The 20,810-nt window shown below is 45.7% G+C and overlaps 1 protein-coding gene across 3 annotated transcripts in view; it reads left to right on the forward strand.

The window, feature by feature from the left end:
* The window catches only part of rogdi (rogdi atypical leucine zipper), a 37,656-nt gene extending 24,786 nt beyond the window's left edge, over positions 1-12,870 (forward strand). Inside the window, exons 8-11 of one of the 3 annotated variants that reach the window (XM_078240802.1) lie at positions 2,759-2,873; positions 4,777-4,826; positions 7,376-7,502; positions 9,242-12,870. In XM_078240802.1, coding sequence (XP_078096928.1) covers positions 2,759-2,873; positions 4,777-4,826; positions 7,376-7,502; positions 9,242-9,283 — 334 coding nt within the window. In that variant the 3' untranslated portion in view covers positions 9,284-12,870. The remainder of the gene's footprint in view (positions 1-2,758; positions 2,874-4,776; positions 4,827-7,375; positions 7,503-9,241) is intronic. The other 2 variants (XM_078240804.1, XM_078240803.1) reach the window with 2 other exon arrangements.
* Positions 12,871-20,810: the final 7,940 nt, after the last annotated feature.

Raw genomic sequence — 20,810 nt, forward strand, 5'->3', positions numbered from 1 at the left:
CCCTCCCTCCTCCCTCTATTTCCCCTCCCTCCCTCCCTCCCTCTATTTCCCTCCCTCCCTCTATTTCCCTCCCTCCCTCCCTCCCCCCTCTCTCTTTTACCTCCCCCCCTCTCTCTCTCTTTTACCTCCCCCCTCTCTCTCTCTTTTACCTCCCCCCTCTCTCTCTCTTTCTCCCCCTCTCTCTTTCTCCCCCCTCTCTCTCTCTTTCTCCCCCCTCTCTCTCTCTTTCTCCCCCCTCTCTCTCTCTCTTTCTCCCCCCTCTCTCTCTCTCTTTCTCCCCCCTCTCTCTCTCTCTTTCTCCCCCCTCTCTCTCTCTCTTTCTCCCCCCTCTCTCTCTCTCTTTCTCCCCCCTCTCTCTCTCTCTTTCTCCCCCCTCTCTCTCTCTCTTTCTCCCCCCTCTCTCTCTCTTTCTCCCCCCTCTCTCTCTCTCTTTTCTCCCCCCTCTCTCTCTCTCTTTCTCCCCCCTCTCTCTCTCTCTTTCTCCCCCTCTCTCTCTCTCTTTCTCCCCCCTCTCTCTCTCTCTTTCTCCCCCCTCTCTCTCTCTCTTTCTCCCCCCTCTCTCTCTCTTTCTCCCCCCTCTCTCTCTCTTTCTCCCCCCTCTCTCTCTCTTTCTCCCCCCTCTCTCTCTCTTTCTCCCCCCTCTCTCTCTCTTTCCCCCCCTCTCTCTCTCGCTTTCTCCCCTTCTCTCTCGCTTTCCCCCCCTCTCTCTCTCGCTTTTCTCCCCCCTCTCTCTCTCGCTTTCTCCCCCCTCTCTCTCTCTCTTTCTCCCCCCTCTCTCTCTCTTCTCCCCCCTCTTCTCTCTTTCTCCCCCCTCTCTCTCTCTCTTTCTCCCCCTCTCTCTCTCTCTTTCTCCCCCCTCTCTCTCTCTCTTTCTCCCCCCTCTCTCTCTCTCTTTCTCCCCCCTCTCTCTCTCTTTCTCCCCCCTCTCTCTCTCTTTCTCCCCCTCTCTCTCTCTTTCTCCCCCCTCTCTCTCTCTTTCTCCCCCCTCTCTCTCTCTTTCTCCCCCTCTCTCTCTCTTTCTCCCCCCTCTCTCTCTCTTTCTCCCCCCTCTCTCTCTCTTTCTCCCCCTCTCTCTCTCTTTCTCCCCCCTCTCTCTCTCTTTCTCCCCCTCTCTCTCTCTTTCTCCCCCCTCTCTCTCTCTTTCTCCCCCCCTCTCTCTCTCTTTCTCCCCCCTCTCTCTCTCTTTCTCCCCCCTCCTCTCTCTTTCTCCCCCCTTCTCTCTCTTTCTCCCCCTCTCTCTCTCTTTCTCCCCCCTCTCCTCTCTCTCTCTTTCTCCCCCCTCTCTCTCTCTTTCTCCCCCCTCTCTCTCTCTTTCTCCCCCCTCTCTCTCTCTTTCTCCCCCCTCTCTCTCTCTTTCTCCCCCCTCTCTCTCTCTTTCTCCCCCCTCTCTCTCTCTTTCTCCCCCCTCTCTCTCTCTTTCTCCCCCCTCTCTCTCTCTTTCTCCCCCCTCTCTCTCTCTTTCTCCCCCCTCTCTCTCTCTTTCTCCCCCCTCTCTCTCTCTCTTTCTCCCCCCTCTCTCTCTCTCTTTCTCCCCCCTCTCTCTTTCTCCCCCCTCTCTCTTTCTCCCCCCTCTCTCTCTCTTTCTCTCTTTCTTTCTCTCCCCCCCCCTCTCTTACCTCCCCCCTCTCTTTCTCCCCCCTCTCTCTTTCTCCCTCCTCTCTCTCTCTTTCTCTCTTTCTTTCTCTCCCCCCCCCCTCTCTCTTACCTCCCCCCTCTCTTTCTCCCCCCTCTCTCGCTTTCTCCCCCTCTCTCTCTCGCTTTCTCCCCTCTCTCTCTCGCTTTCTCCCCCCTCTCTCTCTCGCTTTCTCCCCCCTCTCTCTCTCGCTTTCTCCCCCCTCTCTCTCTCGCTTTCTCCCCCCTCTCTCTCTCGCTTTCTCCCCCCTCTCTCTCTCGCTTTCTCCCCCCTCTCTCTCTCGCTTTCTCCCCCCTCTCTCTCTCGCTTTCTCCCCCCTCTCTCTCTCGCTTTCTCCCCCCTCTCTCTCTCGCTTTCTCCCCCCTCTCTCTCTCGCTTTCTCCCCCCTCCTCTCTCTCGCTTTCTCCCCCCTCTCTCTCTCGCTTTCTCCCCCCTCTCTCTCTCGCTTTCTCCCCCCTCTCTCTCTCGCTTTCTCCCCCCTCTCTCTCGCTTTCTCCCCCCTCTCTCTCTCGCTTTCTCCCCCCTCTCTCTCTCTCTTTCTCCCCTCTGTCTCTCTCTCCCCCTCTTCACCCATCAACCAACCCAGTATTATATTACAGCTGTGGTGACAGGGAAAAGCCAATAGCTTCACACCTAGAATTATTGCCTAAATTGTAATCCAAGGACATAGAATCGCTCAGCGCAGAAAAGGCCCTGTGGCCAATCGAGTCCACACTGACACACGTGGTATCAAACTCCATGTGAAAGATATCACTCTTTGTCATTAGTTTCTGTGTTGTCTGAAAGCTCGCTTTAGGGAAGGAATGTGGATGATATTTCTCCATCTGAAACTAACACTGGACACGTCAAATGCAAGGCAGCTTAATTAATGTTCACAAGTCAATCACCTTAAATGCACTGGCTTGTATTGCGCTGCACAGGTATATACGTGCTCCCATGTGACTTTACATGTTCCTAGGCAACATCAGCATCATGTTCCCATGTGACTTTATATTCCAATAGGTTAGGATCCTGTTGGAATGATAAACAAAGATATTGTTAAGGAATTTGCCTTTCATTTTATCAGCTTCAGACAGTGTTTGTTTGTGCGTGTTTGTAATAACTAAATATCTCAATTCTCTCCCAGAAAATGTTCACACCGCCTCTTCCTGGTGATGTCTTTGCGAACTTCTACATTAATCTGAGTAAACTTTGTTTGATTGTCTATCAGCTCCACCTTCTGCAGCCCAATTTGAATAAGGTAAAGCAAAGTTTATTTATTAGTCGCAAGTAAGGCTTACACTGCAATGAAGTTACTGTGAAATTCCCCCTAGTCGTCACACTCTTGCGTCCGTTCGGGTCAATGTACCCTAACCAGCACGTTTTTCAGACTGTGTGAGGAAACTGGAGCATCCGGAGGAAACCCACGCAGACACGGGGAGAACGTGCAAACTCCACACAGACAGTGACCCAAGCCGGGAATCGAACCCAGGTCCCTGGAGCTGTGAGGCAGCAGTGCTAACCACTGTGCTACCGTGCCGCTATGTATGGCCACAATAGCATTTTTATTATATCACTTGTTACAGTTTGTAAGATTATGTTTTGGGACAGTCTCTTTAATTTAGGGGAAACTGGAGAAATGACCTGTTTGGAATTCTGCCTAGCAATAAGCTTGGGTGGCTTGAATGGTAAAGGGTGATTTACTGGAAATAAGATGCATGGTGTTCACACCTTGGGACAATGACAAGAGCATCTGTGATGACTGTAGGTGAAATGCTACTCTCCACGTTCCAGAGGGAGATGTAAAATGTTGTAAACACTTTAATACTATTTACTGTCTATTTAATGGATACAGCCCATGTGATTTACGTTGCCATGGAGGTGGGCTTTGGGAGGGAATAGTCAGCAGAATGTCATTGCCTGACTGCAGGTTTTCCAAAGATATTTCTGAACCCCTCAGATTTCACAGACATAGTCAGTCTGCAAGAATCTAAGAGAGAGAGCAGAGATAGAGGCATCCGGCCTCTATTGTTCACCATGCAGAATGTGAGAGAGAGCTCAAACTCAGATTGTGGAGATCAAGTTTGTGAGGACTTGAAAGGGACTGGAAGATTTGCCTAACTTTGACCAGAGGGAAGAATCTCCCGGATGACCTCACTGTGAAAGTCAGTTCAAGAATAGAAGTGATCTGTCTGGAAAAGGAAGCAAGTCATCAGGAGCTGAGAATATCTTTGAACTGGTTTCTGAAGAATGAAGTGGCCTCTTAAGGGACAGAGCAAAGTATAACTTGGAGTACGCTGGAGGAGGCTAGTCCAGTGATAATTCCACCGTGTCACTGCCTCCCCATGACTACACGTACATGTCATATTGTTCGAATAGCATCATGCTAATTCGCGCCGGCCCACTTGCAGATTAAGGAGTGAAAAGTGACACCGTTTTGTAATTTTAGTGTCTAAATGGGTTAGAATCATAGAATCATAGAAACCCTACAGTGCAGAAGGAGGCCATTCGGCCCATCGAGTCTGCACCGACCACAATCCCACCCAGGCCCTACCCCCACATATTTACCCGCTAATCCCTCTAACCTACGCATCTCAGGGGCAATTTTAACCTGGCCAATCAACCTAACCCGCACACCTTTGGACTGTGGGAGGAAACCGGAACACCCGGAGGAAACCCACGCAAAAACACGAGGAGAATGTGCAAACTCCACACAGACAGTGACCCGAGCCGGGAATCGAACCCGGGACCCTGGAGCTGTGAAGCAGCAGTGCTAACCACTGTGCTACCGTGCCGCCGGTTGATCTTGTGGGACCCTGAGATTGTCAGTGTTAGCCTGGCAGATAGTACCATTCCACACTTACTGCTCGCTTCTCCCTTGTTGTGTCATGTTAGATTATGTTCCATTTAACCTCTGGCATGCAAAACAAGCAGAAAGTCCTGGACTCGAGAATGGAAACTCCTTTCCCAACGTTGGTTATTCAGGTCCAATGTCAAGTGTAAAACTGTAAGGATGTCATATAGCTGTGGAGGAATGAGTATCTTACCAGCAGTGCTGACGTTTTTCACAATAAGAGAGGAATCACTGGGGAGTGCTATGATTTAAGAAGTTTTCCCGTTGTCTTTGGACCATCTTCTCATCCATTGTGCCCTTCACCTTACAGAACTTCAAACCGGCCGGAAGCTCTGTGTTACACAACCCGGGATCCATGTTGTAAGTGCCCCTCTGCATTTCTTCATTTGGGAAATGGATACATCTGTTCAGTTTTGACCTAGCAACTTGGTTTAGTATGAAATTTCCTAGCTGGATGGTATGGAGTATCTCACAAGCAGCAACCTTTTCTGACCCGTTACGTATTTAAAATTGTGTATTTCTCACGTCTGGATACGTTGACTATGAAACATTTACATTTCAATGACTGGAGTGGTGGGAGCCAGAAAGTTTGTGCGTGTATTTTTTTTGCATGTTTGCATTTGCGTTTGGCATGCCCTTGCAAAGAATGTTATTGCTTTTTAAATAATTTGCATCTTATTTGCTTAGTCTCTCGGGGTATTTTGCAGTGATTCAGAATAGGTGTTTTCTGTTTTTCAGTCGCACTATTACAGATATCACAGAAAAAGTACATTTGAAATATCTTGTTAATCGACTTTTAATTTAAACGCCTTCCAAGCATTCCAGTTTAATGAAACAAACAAGAACAGTTGTCGACTCTGAGCCTCTAGGTCGCAGCTCAGTAAAGGAGACATGAGTTCTGCTTCTTCATAAACTACCTTTATTTCTTTGATCCAACTCCACGTACAATTCTCCCCCAACACCCAATGCCACCCGTAGCCCTTTATATACCTGTGAAGGATTAACATCAAATTAGGACTTAATTGGAAGGTCTGTTAACCCATTCCTAACAGACTCTTAAATTTAAAGATTGTTGAATGAATTAATCACTTCAGGTACCAACTCAAACTTAAACAGTTGCAACTTCTCAACTGAACTTTAACTCTTAACCGCACCTTAACTTTAACTGAACATTAACTTTTAAGTATTTAACTGAAAATAAATACTACCGAGTTTGGGAAAAACCTTGGCCAAGAAATATCCCCGATGTAGAATCTATCTTCCCCTCTGAGGAAAATTCCTTCAGGGCACACATCCCACAATGGTTAGTCTCTATCGAGTTGTTGGCAAGCAAAGGACTGCAGTGACTTTTATCCACAAATCCTCCACTTGCTTCCAGACGATTCTCCGTCATCCAGCCAACCGTGTAACCAGAAACCGATCACATGACTCAAACATCCAGTGAAATTACTTGTGAACGACGTCATTACACTTAGTTCAGACTGAATGTCCCCCACACAACGGCAATAAAATTCGAGGCCAGCATGTCTGTTCAAATAAAAACATCTTTCCTTATTTAGTCAACACAGGAAACTTCAGACCACAGTTTCCAGAGCAGAGTAACTTTACGACCTGCGTCTGGTTTTAATTACAAGTTGACCAGAAATCCCAGCATGCTTAACTCTCAGCCAGAATAGCCATTTTAAAGCCACAATAATTGCCATTATTGTTGTTAAATCATTGCTGTAGCCGTTCTTTCTCCGTCTACAATCCGTTCCAGAAATTGCAGCAAAGGGCAAAAAGCAGTGCAGTTTGAAATAGATCCGAATATATTGTGACTTGTCTAACAAAATGAAAAATGTCTGGTGTTTTAAAAGCCTTGCCCCAATAATGGTTGTTATTATGTAGGTTTCCGAGATCTCCATCAGTATTCCCATCGTCTTCACAACAGTTTCAAGACAAGATTAAAATGTTAGCACATAAATATAAAGATATTTTTAGTGTTTGCACATTCTCCTCGTGTCTGCGTGGGTTTCCTCCGGGTGCTCCGGTTTCCTCCCACAGTCCAAAGATGTGTGGGTTAGGTTGATTGGCCATGCTAAAAATTGCCCCTTAGTGTCTTGAGATGGGTAGGTTAGAGGGATTAGTGGGTAAATATGTAGGGATATGGGGGTAGGGCCTGGGTGGGATTGTGGACGGTGTAGACTCGATGGGCCGAATGGCCTCTTTCTACACTGTAGGGTTTCTAAGATTTCTAAGATATCATCGTGCCTGATTGACGTTAGTTAATTTGCAGCTTCACATCGCTGTCCAGACCCCCCTCCAGTGCTTCATTAATGTGGGTGATTCAGTTTAGAAAAAGATGTACCTGCAATAGACAATGCCGTAATTTGTAAACTTGATGGAATTGCAAAATTCAGTCTCCAGCAAGATTGTAAAATCCTAGATTCAGGTAAAAGTATTCAACCACCAGTGCCCCCATGGGCAGGGATACTGCCTCTGGTTTGTGCTGACTGAATAAATCAAATTGCATTACCCCTCCTGGACTTGTCCTGGGATTGATTTGCACAGATCTATCCATTTTTCTGAGTACTGTTACTAACATTATTGGGATGACTTAGTACACCACACAGGTACGTTTGGATTGTTGCACTCAGTGCGACATTGCTGGTATGACGGCACTATCCCATCAGCACATCCCTATCGAAGCTTCATTCGTAGTGGTTCATTCACAGCTAGGCTACATTCTCCACTCACAGCTAGGCTTTGAGTTGAAATTCCAGGGTGGGCTGCCAATCTAGTGTGGAATGAGTATGCCCCATGTCAAAGGGGCTTCCTTGATAGGAGCACTGAAGCATGTGGCATGAGCCTCTTTCTGTCTGAGCTACGTGTTAACAGGAATTAATTTCAAAGTGTATTTTGTGTTGCAGTGAGCTTAATAACCAGAAGTTTGAAGTTAGCCATGTGCACAAAGTGGAATGTGTGGTCCCCTGGCTAAATGACACACTGGTTTTCTTTACTATCGCACTACAGCTTTGTCAGCAACTGAAGGATAAGGTACAGTCTACTTTCCTTCATTTGATTTGATTTACTATTGTCACATGTATTAGTATACAGTGAAAAGTATTGTTTCATGCGCGCTATACGTACAAAGCATACCGTTCATAGAGAAGGAAAGGAGAGGATGCAGAATGTAGTGTGACAGTCATAGCTAGGGTGTAGAGAAAGATCAACTTAATGCGAGGTAGGTCCATTCAGAGGTCTGACAGCAGCAGGGAAGAAGCTGTTCTTGAGTCGGTTGGTACGTGACCTCAGACTTTTGTATCTTTTTCCCAGCGGAAGAAGGTGGAAGAGAGAATGTCCGGGGTGCGTGGGGGTCCTTAATTATCCTGGCTGTTTTGTCGAGGCAGCGGGAAGTGTAGACAGAGTCAACGGATCGGAGGCTGGTTTGCGTGATGGATTGGGCTACATTCACGACCTTTTGTAGTTTCTTGCAGTCTTGGTCAGAGCAGGAGCCATACCAAGCTGTGACACAACCAGAAAGAACGCTTTCTACGGTACATCTATAAAAGTTGGTTGGAGTCGTAGCGGACATGCCAAATTTAACTAATAATATTTTTAATGTTGTGCGATGGCCTCTTCACAATTGACTACTTTGGTTCGTAACAAGTCATTGATACGACTGCCAGGGCAGAGTTATTAAGTTATTCTGATGAAATGCTGTTTTTTTTGTCTCTGGTTACAATGGCCAACACCATTGGGTGAATTTTACTGGATTATTTCTGGGCTGCTGAGTTTGAGCAGCTGGGTTCTTTCTGATAGTGGAGCTGTGTTCTTTAGTTGCTTACATGAAGACTTCTCTCCTCCCTCACACGTCTGTTGGTCCCTTTTTAGGACCTCTCCACTCACCGGCGCTCCAAGCCAGGGCAGACAGCAAGCAGCTGATGTAACTCGCTGCTTTTGCTAATTCTGCTCTGTAACAGTGTCTGAGCTGCTTTGCTGCCTGTAATAAATCCCTAAAAATTACCACCAGGGCATTACAGATTACATTAACAACTGCATGGTTAGCACTGCCGCCTCACAGCGCCAGAGACCCGGGTTCGAATCCCGGCTTGGGTCGCCGTCTGTGTGGAGTTTGCACATTCTCCCCGTGTCTGCGTGGGTTTCCTCCGGGTGCTCCGGTTTCCTCCCGCAGTCCAAAGATGTGCGGGTTAGGTTGATTGGCCATGCTAAATTGCCCCTTAGTGTCAGGGGGATTAGCAGGGTAAATATGTGGGGATAGGGGCTGGGTGGGATTGTTGGTGCAGACTCGATGAGCCAAATGGCCTCCTTCTGCACTGTAGGGATTCTATGAACCTGCCTCAACCACTTTCTCTGGTAGCTCATTCCATGTAAGACGCCTCACAACACCAGGTTAAAGTCCAACAGGTTTATTTGGTAGCACGAGCCACTAGTTTGAAGGAGCAGCGCTCCGAAAGCTAGTGGCTTGTGCTACCAAATAAACCTGTTGGACTTTAGCCTGGTGTTGTGAGACTTCTTACTGTGTTTACCCCAGTCCAATGCCGGCATCTCCGCATCATAGCTCATTCCATATACATACCACGTACACTCTCTGTGTGAGGAAGTCGCCCCTCAGGTCCCTTTTAAATCTTCTCTCACCAAAAAGCTATACCCCTCGAGTTATTCAGTGGTAAAACTTGCATCATTGAGAATCTGGATGAAGTACTGAACTAGAGCTGTTTTATTTTCTCTGTTGGCTGCTGCAATGTTGTTTTTAATTTATTGGTCTTTTACAGATTTCTGTGTTTTCCAGTTACTGGAACTTCAAACCTTACTGATCCTGAGCGACAAATGAAGATCAGTCTGCACTTTGTACCCACCTCCTGCCCCAGCTCCCAGTCTGTCTCCTGTAAAAGCCGCCCCGGAATATTTTGGGCAGTTTGTTTATAAATCGATAAGCTGCACACGGCGCACTTTGCTCACCTGCCGTCCATAGACCTGTCACGTGTTAAATTCCTTGTGGAGCCTGACCTGGCAACATTCGGAAACGAAATGAGTCATCAAAAAAAAAATGCAGTCTAAATTTTTTAACCTGCGATCAACCTTTGGTAAATGTTTGTGTCCAAACGTTAGGTTTTACTGGATGAAGATGTAGTTTACAGCCACTGAACGAGAGATGGTAGCAAACGTGTGGGCGTACTGCAGTGATTTCTATAGAATTAGACAGATTTCGCATTGTGCACTTTTGGTGAAGTTGCAAGCTGCGAGGAATGAAGTGGGAAAAGTATCTCTTCGGGGAGCTCAATGTTCAAGCACTGAAGCTAATGTTTTCCACCTGTTCAGCAGGGAAATGAAATAACTAAAACTATACATTATACCTCTTAGTGGGCCAGCCAAACATTCCTGAATTACACTGTTCTTGGGGACCCAGAGATTCCTTTATCAAGAAGAAACGGGGAGGTGGAAGCGTAGCCTTGTGTAAGTTTAAACAGATCATAGTTGTGCAGTTTATAAATTAAATGACAGTGGCATTAGTTAGTTTTGAATTTGTGCTGGTCACAAATTGCTTCACTAAGAAGCCTTGCGCCCGGATCTCGATTCTTCCCACAGCAGGATTTCTGAACTGGCGAGTTAAGTATTTATCTCTTTAATGGATCAGCCACTTAGAATGAACAAAGATGAAAAAATGAACTGAACAAAACACAATGCTGAGAAATGCAGAGTCCAAATTAATTTACACAGATATTAGATGTGTTAGATATGCTAGAAATGTTTTAGTTTATCGACTGGGATGTGCAGTGCTAAAGAATTTGTTTGGGAGCCATTTATGTGATTGGAGTATCGGACAAGTGGTTTGGTTGTTCATGTTGGGCATGTGTTTATCTGGAGTCTCACAGATACAAACACTAACCAATTGACACTAAAATTTACACTGCGTAGTTGATGTAAAGGTTTGATTTGTACGCACTGTTAATAAAGAACTGGGGAAATGTATTAAATACGTATTCCTGAAACGTGAACCCCTGCACTGTGAAAATGTAATCTATTCCATTAGTCCGACAGGGCATTGCTTTTACGTTGGAGAAAAGGTTTCACAATAGAGGACACAGAAGGGGATCTCGAGCAGTCAGATAAATCCTTGTAATGCAGGACATAGAGTGTATCCCTCTGGATAAGTGTGTGTGCGTGTGGTGTCATGTGTGTGGGCGGGTGGCACGTGTGTGTGGCATGTGGCTGGCTAGGTGGTGTGGGTGGGTGTGTGTGTGTGGCATGTGGCTGGGTGTGTGTGGGTGGCGTGTGGCTGGGTAGGTGGTGTGGGTGTGGATGGGTGTGTGTGTGCGTGGGTGGCGTGTGTGTATCATTAACACTGGTTGCATTTTTGTATAATATTTGAATATTTGTCATCATGCGTTGTTCACTTTGGCAGATGAAGACAACTGATTTTTTTTAGCTCTTCGCAAAAATGCTACTAATTTTGAAAGTACCATTCACAATGGGGCTCGATTCAGGATCCAGACATTGTATTTTGGTAGATCGTGCTATCCAGTACAGAGAATTGCCTCAGTTTCACGCGTTTCTTCAGCTGAGAACTGAGACTATCCGAAAATCAAACCTGTTCTTCCTGCCTGAAATTTTAACACGGTGTGGAGTCACACGGTTCGACCTCTTTGTAAATATTGAAAAATTCCTTTCCTGTGTGGGGGACACAATTTGAAAGCTATCTCATTAACAATTCTGCGATTATGTCTTGAACTCTGATCAAGTTGAGCATTGTCTCGACCTTTCCACCTTTTTTCAAGCAGCTGTGCTTCCCATGTCTGGTAGCTGTGGAACATGTTCTCAATGTTCAAGCCTACACGTCTTTGTATGTTTGTTAAATACCATTGCCGCCGCAAAGTTTTATGATGTCCCCGTTATTCAAAAGCAACATTTGAGGGTCTGGTACTCACTTTGCTGCTGATTTCAGCCGGTGTGCTGGTATCAGATGATGCAAAGCATTCAGTGCAGCTAACAGTGTCTGAGCTGCTTTGTAATAAATCCCTAAAAATTACCACTATGGCATTAGAGATTGGGTGAGCAACTCCCTTACATTAGCACCTTCCAGTGCAATCCTTCTGGCCTGGGCACCTTGCCCTTTTCAACCCATTTGAAATTCAGTCGAAATTGAAATTATTAACATTTTTAAAAGCTCTGATTTGAAAAATTGCTCAAAATAAATAAAGATGTCAAAATGTCGCCTTAAGTAAAAGGTGCCGCTGTTAAGAGTTTAGCTGTCCCAGGATGTTTTTGCTTAGCATTTAACACAGGTGTGGAAGTATAAATGTTTTCTTTAATGGTAACAGATTGCAGTAGATTACAAGCCAGCACCAAGGGCCTTTCTTTTCTTGGCAACTTCGTCACCTTGGTCTGTGAAAATAACCGCGCTGCGACTTGAAATGTTTCACCAGAGGAGAGAGACAGTAGTCCTTGACTCGCCTGCGAGGATCAAGGAGAGGCGGGACGGGTTTTCCAATTCAAAAAATAATCAAAGTCCAGCTGGAGTGCTTCGAGTCTTGCGACACGGTCTCCTGTGCTTTGCCTTGTGCAAAGAGTTTTGAAATTGGGATGTGGACATCACTGGCAAGGCCAGTGTTTGCTGCCCATCCCTGAGTGACCCTGAAGCACTGCAGTCCATCTGCTATCTGTAACAGTGTTAGTACAGCTGAGTGGCTCACTGGGCCATTTCTAGGCGGTGGGGGGGGTTTAACATTGCTGTTGGAGTCATACGTAGGCCAGACCCAATAAGGGTGGCAGATTTCCTTCCCTAAATCAAAAGGATTTTTAAGGACAATTGATATGTTAATTGATTTGAATTGAAGTTGCAGCAGTTATCGTGATTCTGTGTCCACCCCCCCCCCCCCCCCCCCCCCCCCCCCCGCCCTCTCCAGAGCATTAACTTGGACCTTTAGGATCACTCATCCAGTGACGTTACCACTGCACCCTCATCTCCCTTTGTCACTTGTGAAATTGTTTATTGTACTGTGTGCTGGAGTTATATAAGCTGTACTTTTGAATAAAGCAACACGCGGAGTGGGATAGGTGAGATCATCACAATAGGCCAGTTAACTTTCACTCGACGCTCAAACCTGTAGCTGAAGTAAGGAGGAATAAATAAGCATGTGCCACATAAGCTATTAATGTTTTTACAGCTGTGATGTCTTCCAGGATCATGTAAAATGAATGTAGTACGTTAGATACATTTTATTCTGTTGCTTTTCCTGCAACAATCAATCTCAAACGATGTGCTTCTGTTTTGATGTCTGCTATAGATGTAATGATGTGACTGACACCACGTATATTTAACATGGATTGTTTAAATTATTTGGAATGTATTGTGGATCAATCAAAACGTTCCGATTATATCTGCAAATAAAGTATTGATCTCAAAGAATGATATAGTTTGAGTCCATATCCATTTTCATTCACTTGCTATCAATGAGCTGAGATGATAACTATTGCCAGCGTCGATTCAGATCACGGTCCATGTAGCTCAAACTTAATGAATGGGAATTGAATGAATTTCTACAAGAGTACCTAATGTTGCGACTGAAAATGAGCCATTAATATAATTGCTGAGAGAATGTGTGGGTTGAGTTTTGCCAGAGAAACAGTGAACTTGGGGTTTTCTTTCATTTTGCTCCTGCTTTTTTTAAGATTATATCGAAATTGCTGCCAGAATCTAGCCAGAGCATTTAATCACTTGGGTTAAGCTTTCTTTCTGACAACTAGACCCGTTTTCTTGCTTTAACGATTGCATCAATGTCTGTTTCAGTTCTGTGCATTTCACCCATCACTCTCAAAGTATAGCCTACTCCTGATGAATCTAACGTGTTTGAGAGCTCAACCGTAATGGTTTTCATCTCCTTTTTGAAGGAGTTAGGAAGGCAAATGCAATGTTAACATTCATTTCTAGAGGGCTAGAATACAAGAGCAGGGATGTACTGCTGAGGCTGTATAAAGCTCTGGTCAGACCCCATTTGGAATATTGCGAGCAATTTTGGGCCTTCTAAGGAAGGGTGTGCTGGCCCTCGAGAGGGTCCAGAAGAGGGTCACGGGAATGATCCTAGGATTGAAAAGCTTAACGTATGTGGAGCGACTGAGGACTCTTGGGTCTGTATTCGATGGAGTTTAGAAGGAGGAGGGGGGCGGGGGGGTGCAGGGATCTCATTGAAGCGTACAGAATACTGAAAGGCCTGGATAGACTGGACGTGGAGAAGATGTTTGCATTAATAAGAGAGACACAGATCCAAAGACACAGATCCAAAGGCACAGCCTCAGAGTAAAGGCACGGCCCTTTTTAACTGAGATGAGGAATTTCTTCAGCCAAAGGGTGGTGAATTTGTGGAGTTCATTTCCACAGAAGGCTATAGATCATAGAACAGTACAGCAAAGAACAGGCCCTTCGGCCCACGATGTTGTGCCGAGCTTTATCAGAAACCAAGATCAAGCTATCCCACTCCCTATCATCCTGGTGTGCTCCATGTGCCTATCCAATAACCGCTTAAATGTTCCTAAAGTGTCTGACTCCACTATCACTGCAGGCAGTCCATCCCACACCCCAACACTCTCTGCGTAAAGAACCTACCTCTGATATCCTTCCTGTATCTCCCACCACGAACCCTATAGTTATGCCCCCTTGTAATAGCTCCATCCACCCGAGGAAATAGTCTTTGAACGTTCACTCTATCTATCCCCTTCATCATTTTATAAACCTCTATTAACTCTCCCCTCAGCCTCCTCCGCTCCAGAGAGAACAGCCCTAGCTCCCAAACCTTTCCTCATAAGACCTACCCTCCAAACCAGGCAGCATCCTGGTAAATCTCCTCTGCACTCTTTCCAGCGCTTCCACATCCTTCTTATAGTGAGGTGACCAGAACTGCACACAATATTCCAAATGTGGTCTCACCAAGGTCCTGTACAGTTGCAGCATAACCCCACGGCTCTTAAACTCCAACCCCCTGTTAATAAAAGCTAACACACTATAGGCCTTCTTCACAGCTCTGTCCACTTGAGTGGCAACCTTTAGAGATCTGTGGATATGAACCCCAAGATCTCTCTGTTCCTCCACAGTCTTCAGAACCCTACCTTTGACCCTGTAATCCACATTTAAATTAGTCCTACCAAAATGAATCACCTCACATTTATCAGGGTTAAACTCCATTTGCCATTTTTCAGCCCAGCTTTGCATCCTATCTATGTCTCTTTGCAGCCTACAACAGCCCTCCACCTCATCCACTACTCCACCAATCTTGGTGTCATCAGCAAATTTACTGATCCACCCTTCAGCCCCCTCCTCTAAGTCATTAATAAAAATCACAAAGAGCAGAGGACCAAGCACTGATCCCTGTGGTACTCCGCTAGCAACCTGCCTCCAATCCGAAAATTTTCCATCGACCCTCTGTCTTCGATCAGACAGCCAATTACCTATCCAATCGGCCAACTTTCCCTCTATCCCACACCTCCTCACTTTCATCATAAGCCGACCATGGGGGACCTTATCAAACGCCTTACTAAAATCCATGTATATGACATCAACTGCCCTACCCTACCTATAGAGGCCAGGTCATTGAATGTATTTAGACGGAGATAGAAAGGTTCTTGATTGGTAAGGGGATCAAAGGTTGTGGAGAAAAGGTGGAAGAATAAGGTTGAGAAACATCGCCATGATTGAATGGCGGAGCAGACTTGATGGGCCGAATGGTCTAATTCTGCTCCTATATCTTATGGCCTTGGAGAGTGGTTCAGGCCAGGGTTAATGACTAAGTGATTTCAGAATCACCATCCAACAACCTTATATTTTTTGGATTGGGATAGCGATGTATATTACATTAGATAGATTAGACAATCGGGAGACTTTCCATTGAGTTGTCACAGATTAAACTTCAGTCTTGATGCAAACCCACATTGAAACACAACGTAGCTGGTCTGATTAGCAAGTTTGCGGGTGATACGAAGATTGGCGGAGTTGCGGATAGTGATGAAGATTGTCAGAGAATACAGCAGGATTTAGATAGGTTAGCCATATTTAAGACTTATCTTGATAGGCATATGAACAGACGGGGAATAGAGGGATATGTGCAGTTGGTCTAGACAGGACAACGTGATCGGTGCAGGTTTGGAGGGCCGAAGGGCCTGTTCCTGTGTTGTACTGTTTGTTAACTCAAAATTCCATTTCTATAGTCTCCCTCGTCTGTGTTTATTTTGTGATCGCATTTTTTTCAATTTTTGTCTCCAAATTAATGATGAATCTAATTATCCTCCCTATCTTAAAATGCTGATTTCCTTTTGACCATCGGAAACCTTAAGTGTTAACAAATCTCGAATACTGTGTGCAGTTTTGGTCTCATTATTTAAGGAAGGCTGTAACTGCTTTGGTGGCAGTTCAGAGGAGATTTTTTAAAAATTCATTCATGGGACATGGGCGTCTCTGACTGGCCTGCGTTTATTGCCCATCCCTAGTTCCCTTTGGAAGGCAGTTGAGAGTCATCCACATTGCTGTGGCTCTGGAGTCACATGTAGCCAGACCGGGTAAGGACGGCAGATTTCCTTCCCTAAAGGGACATTAGTGAACCAGATGGGTTTTTCCGACAATCAGCAATGGTTTTATGGTCATCAGTAGATTCTTAATTTCAGATATTTTTTATTGAATTCAAATTCCACCATCTGCCGCGGCGGGATTCGAACCCAGGTCCCCAGAACATTAGCTGAGTTTCAGGATTAATAGTCTAGTGATAATACCACTAGGCCATCGCCTCCCCAGATTGACATTGGGTAGCACAGTGGTTAGCACTGCTGCCTCAACGCGCCAGGGACCCCGGGCTCGATTCCCAGCTTGTGTCACTCTCTGTGCGGTGACTGCAGTTTCTCCCCTGCGTGGGTTTCCTCCGGGTTCCTCCCACAGTCCAAGGATGTGTGGGTTAGGTGGATTGGCCATGCTAAATTTGACCTTAGTGTCAGGGGGACTAGCTAGGGGTAATGCATGGGGTAACGGGGATAGGGCCTGGGTGGGATTGTGATCGGTGCAGACTCGATGGGCTGAATGGCCTCCTCCTGTACTGTCAATTCTGAGTTTACAAATAAAACAAAAACAGCAGCTCTGACAAAGGGTCATCCAGACTCGAAACGTTGGCTCTATTCTCTCTCCACAGATACTGTCTGACCTGCTGAGATTTTGCAGCATTTTCTGTTTTTGTTTTACATTCCAGCATCCGCAGTATTTTGCCTTCATCTTAGTTTTCAAATAGTTGTTTAGTAGCACAGAAATGAATATTGCCGGACAAAGACAGTTTGGCAGTTAATTGCAAGTCATCTGACAGCCTCTGTGAGGAGCAGGAGATTCAGAGGGGATTTGAAACCTTTTTCACTCGGAGGGTAGCGGGAATCTTGAATGCGCTGCCAGGGAAGGTAGTGAAGGCTGGAAACCTTATAACCTTGAAAAAGTATTTGGATGAGCAGTTGAAATATAACATTCAAGGACATGGGACAAGTGCAGGAAAAAGTATTAGCACAACTTTAGTGGTAGTTATTGTTGGTGCAATCTTGATGGGCCGAAGGGCCTTTTCTGTGCTTTACAACTCTCTGACTATATCATTAACTGGGTGCATTCTCCGTGGCAACAACTCTACCAATCAGAGTCCACTTGCCAACAATCAGCACAGTCTTCTCATACAGTGTAAATTGTTGTTTACCCGACACTATCATTCCTTGCGAATGCCCTGATGAGTGCAAGCACATTCATGCAGTATAAATCGTTTCCCCTGACATTGGGCTGTCCTGAAACTCCTTTCCCCAACCTCGCTGTGGGTATACCTACACCACATAAACTGCTGCAGTTTAAGAAGGGAGCTCACCATCACCACCTCGAGCAATAGAGATGCTAGCCTACCCAGCAAACCCCCACCTATCATGAAAAACTAGAAAAGGCCTTTATAAATCGGAGTATCGAGTATAAAAGTTGGAGTGTTATGGTAAGGTTATATAAGGCATTGGTGAGGCCGAGTTTGGAGTATTGTGTACAGTTTTGGTCACCTAGTTACAGGAAGGATGTAAATAAGATTGAAAGAGTGCAGAGAAGGTTCACAAGGATGTTGCCGGGACTTGAGAAGCTGAGTTACAGAGAGAGATTGAATAGGTTGGGACTTTATTCCCTGGAGCGTAGAAGATTGAGGGGAGATTTGATAGAGGCGTATAAGATTTTGATGGGTATAGATAGAGTGAATGCAAGCAGGCTTTTTCCGCTGAGGCTAGGGGAGAAAAAAACCAGAGGGCATGGGTTAAGGGTGAAAGGAGAAAAGTTTAAAGGGAATATTAGGGGGGGCTTCTTCACGCAGAGAGTGGTGGGAGTGTGGAATGAGCTGCCGGATAAAGTGGTAAATGCGGGGTCACTTTTAACATTTAAGAAAAACTTGGACGGGTTCATGGATGAGAGGGGTGTGGAGGGATATGGTCCAAGTGCAGGTCAGTGGGACTAGGCATAAAATGGTTCGGCACAGACAAGAAGGGCCAAAAGGCCTGTTTCTGAGCTGTAAGTTTCTATGGTTCTAAATTCTGCCTAGTATTTGCTGTTCGATCATACTACCGCACACAGAAGTTGGACCATCATTTTTCTTTTGCAAAAGGTGAAAAGAGAGAAATTCATCTGGTAAAGTCAGAAACCCCAGTCGAAGAGTGAAAGACATTAAAGGCATATGTTTCTGCCCTGAGTAATTAAAGAAACAGGGTCAAAGTTCAGTCATTTGCAGTCGTAATGTCATTTAGAACTATTCTTAAAATGCTTTATATTGGTTTTCAAAAAGAGATAAGGAGTCACAAAAAGTACAATAGTGAATCACCCCACCCCCAGTAAAAGTCATAAAGAAGAACTATGCGGAAAAAAATTAAAAGTTGCCTGATTAACCGTTTAAAGCAGCCACCCACGATAACATTTCTCAGTCGATCCTTTTGTAGTATTTTTAATTTTCTCCAAATAAAGAAAATACATCAAGCCACCTAACCAGGATGAGGCAATTGGTGGCTTGGGGGACCAGATTAATAGAATCTTCCTGTGGGTTATCAATGGAGTGAATGCAATGACATCTGCCTCATTCTTAGTGAGACTGGCCAGTTCAAATAGGACTCCAAATATCAATGGAAAGGTCTGTGAGTCGATATCTAGAACTTTGGAGAGAGTGTCAAGGAAGGATGACCAAAATCCAGTCAGGTGGGGGGGGCAAGGTGGGGGGCAAGTGAACACCTGTCACGTTTATTATTTGTGTTTTGCTGATTCTTGCCTCAGTGAAGTGAATTCTGTGCAAAACTTTAAGCTGAATTTAGCTTAACCGAGCGCAGGAGGTGTGGAGTTGACCCTAAGGCGTACCTCCTCCCACCAGTTGTCCACGTGATCAAGCCCAAGCTCTGCTTCCCAGAGTACAGCATGATATAATACAATCTGGAAATAAAACCTCTGAGTTTGAGGCAGCGACAAAATCCCTCCCAATAATGAAAGATGTGTGGGTTGGGTGGATTGGCCAAGCTAAATTGCCCCTTAGTGTCAGGGGGACTAGCGAGGGTAAATACGTGGGGTTTTGGGGAAAGGGTCTGGGTGGGATTGTGGTCGGTGCAGACTCGATGGGCTGAATGGCCTCCTTCTGCACTGTAGGGATTCTATGAAATGTCCCATGAACAAACAAATCAGTAAAACGTTCGCGTCCCCTCTCCCTCCACAAGGCAAACACCGAGTCAAGCTTGGAAAGCAAGAATAAGTGCTTATTACAAATAGGACTCGATAGAGGAGAACTATATATACTAATATATATTCACGATTTGGATGAAGGTACAAAAAGCAACATCTCAAAGTTTGCAGATGAATCCAAGTTGGGTGGGAGGGTGAACTGTAATGAGGATAGAAACAGAAAAACTACAGCACAAAACAGGTCCTTCGGCCCCACAAGTTGTGCCGAACATATCCCTACCTTCTAGGCCTACCTATAACCCTCCATCCTATTAATCATCGAGGAGTCTCTTAAAAGACCCTATTGAGTTTGCCTCCACCACCACTGATGGCAGCCGATTCCATTCGCCCACCACCCTCTGTGTGAAAAACTTACCCCTAACATTTCCCCTGTACCTACCCCCCAGCACCTTAAACCTGTGTCCTCTCGTAGCAGCCATTTCCACCCTGGGAAAAAGCCTCTGAGAGTCCACCCGATCTATGCCTCTCAACATCTTATATACCTCTATTAGGTCTCCTCTCATCCTACGTCTCTCCAAGGAGAAAAGACCGAGCTCCCTCAGCCTATCCTCATAGGGCATGCCACTCAGTCCAGGCAACATCCTTGTAAATCGCCTCTGCACCCTTTCAATCTTTTCCACATCCTTCCTGTAATGAGGCGACCAGAACTGAGCACGGTACTCCGGGTGGGGTCTGACGAGGGTCAGAGTGGGGATGCAGAGATCCTTCAGAATGATCTGGACAGGTTGGGTGAGTGGGTAAATCAATGGCTGATGCAGTATAATTTGGATAAATGTGAGGTTATTCACTTTGGAAGCAAAAACAAGAAGGCAGATTACTACCTGAATGGCTGTAAATTGGGAGAGGGGAGTGTGCAGTGGGACCTGGGTGTCCTTGTGCACCAGTCGCTGAAGGTAAGCATGCAGGTGCAGCAGGCGGTAAAGAAGGCAAATGGCATGTTGGCCCTCATTGCGAGAGGTTTCGAGTACAGGAGCAGGGATGTGTTGTTGCAATTATACAGGACCTTGGTGAGGCCACACCTAGAGTATTGTGTGCAGTTTTGGTCTCCTTTTCTGAGGAAGTTCTTGCTCTGGAGGGAGTGCGGTGAAGGTTTACCAGGCTGATTCCGGGGATGATGGGACTGATGTATGAGGAGAGATTGACTATGTTTCAGATAAAGCTCGGCATAACATCGTGGGCCGAAGGGCCTGTTCTGTGCTGTACTGTTCTATTAGGATTGTTTTCGCTGGAGTTCAGATGAATGAGGGGGGATCTCATAGAGACTTATAAAATTCTAACAGGACTAGACAGGGTAGATGCAGGGAGGATGTTCCTGATGGTGGGGGAGTCCAGAACCAGGGGTCACAGTCTGAGGATTCAGGGTAGACCATTTAGGACGGAGGTGAGGAGACATTTCTTCACCCAAAGAGTGGTGAGCCTGTGGAATTCATTACCACAGGAAGTAGTTGATGCCAAAACATTGAATGTATTCAAGAGGTGGCTGGATATAGCACTTGGGGCGATCGGGATCAAAGGTTATGGGGAAAAAGCAGGATTAGGCTATTGAGTTGGATGATCAGCCATGATCGTGATGAATGGCGGAGCAGGCTCAAAGG

Source organism: Mustelus asterias, chromosome 23 (assembly GCF_964213995.1).
Source record: "Mustelus asterias chromosome 23, sMusAst1.hap1.1, whole genome shotgun sequence".
Taxonomy (NCBI): Eukaryota; Metazoa; Chordata; class Chondrichthyes; order Carcharhiniformes; family Triakidae; genus Mustelus; species Mustelus asterias.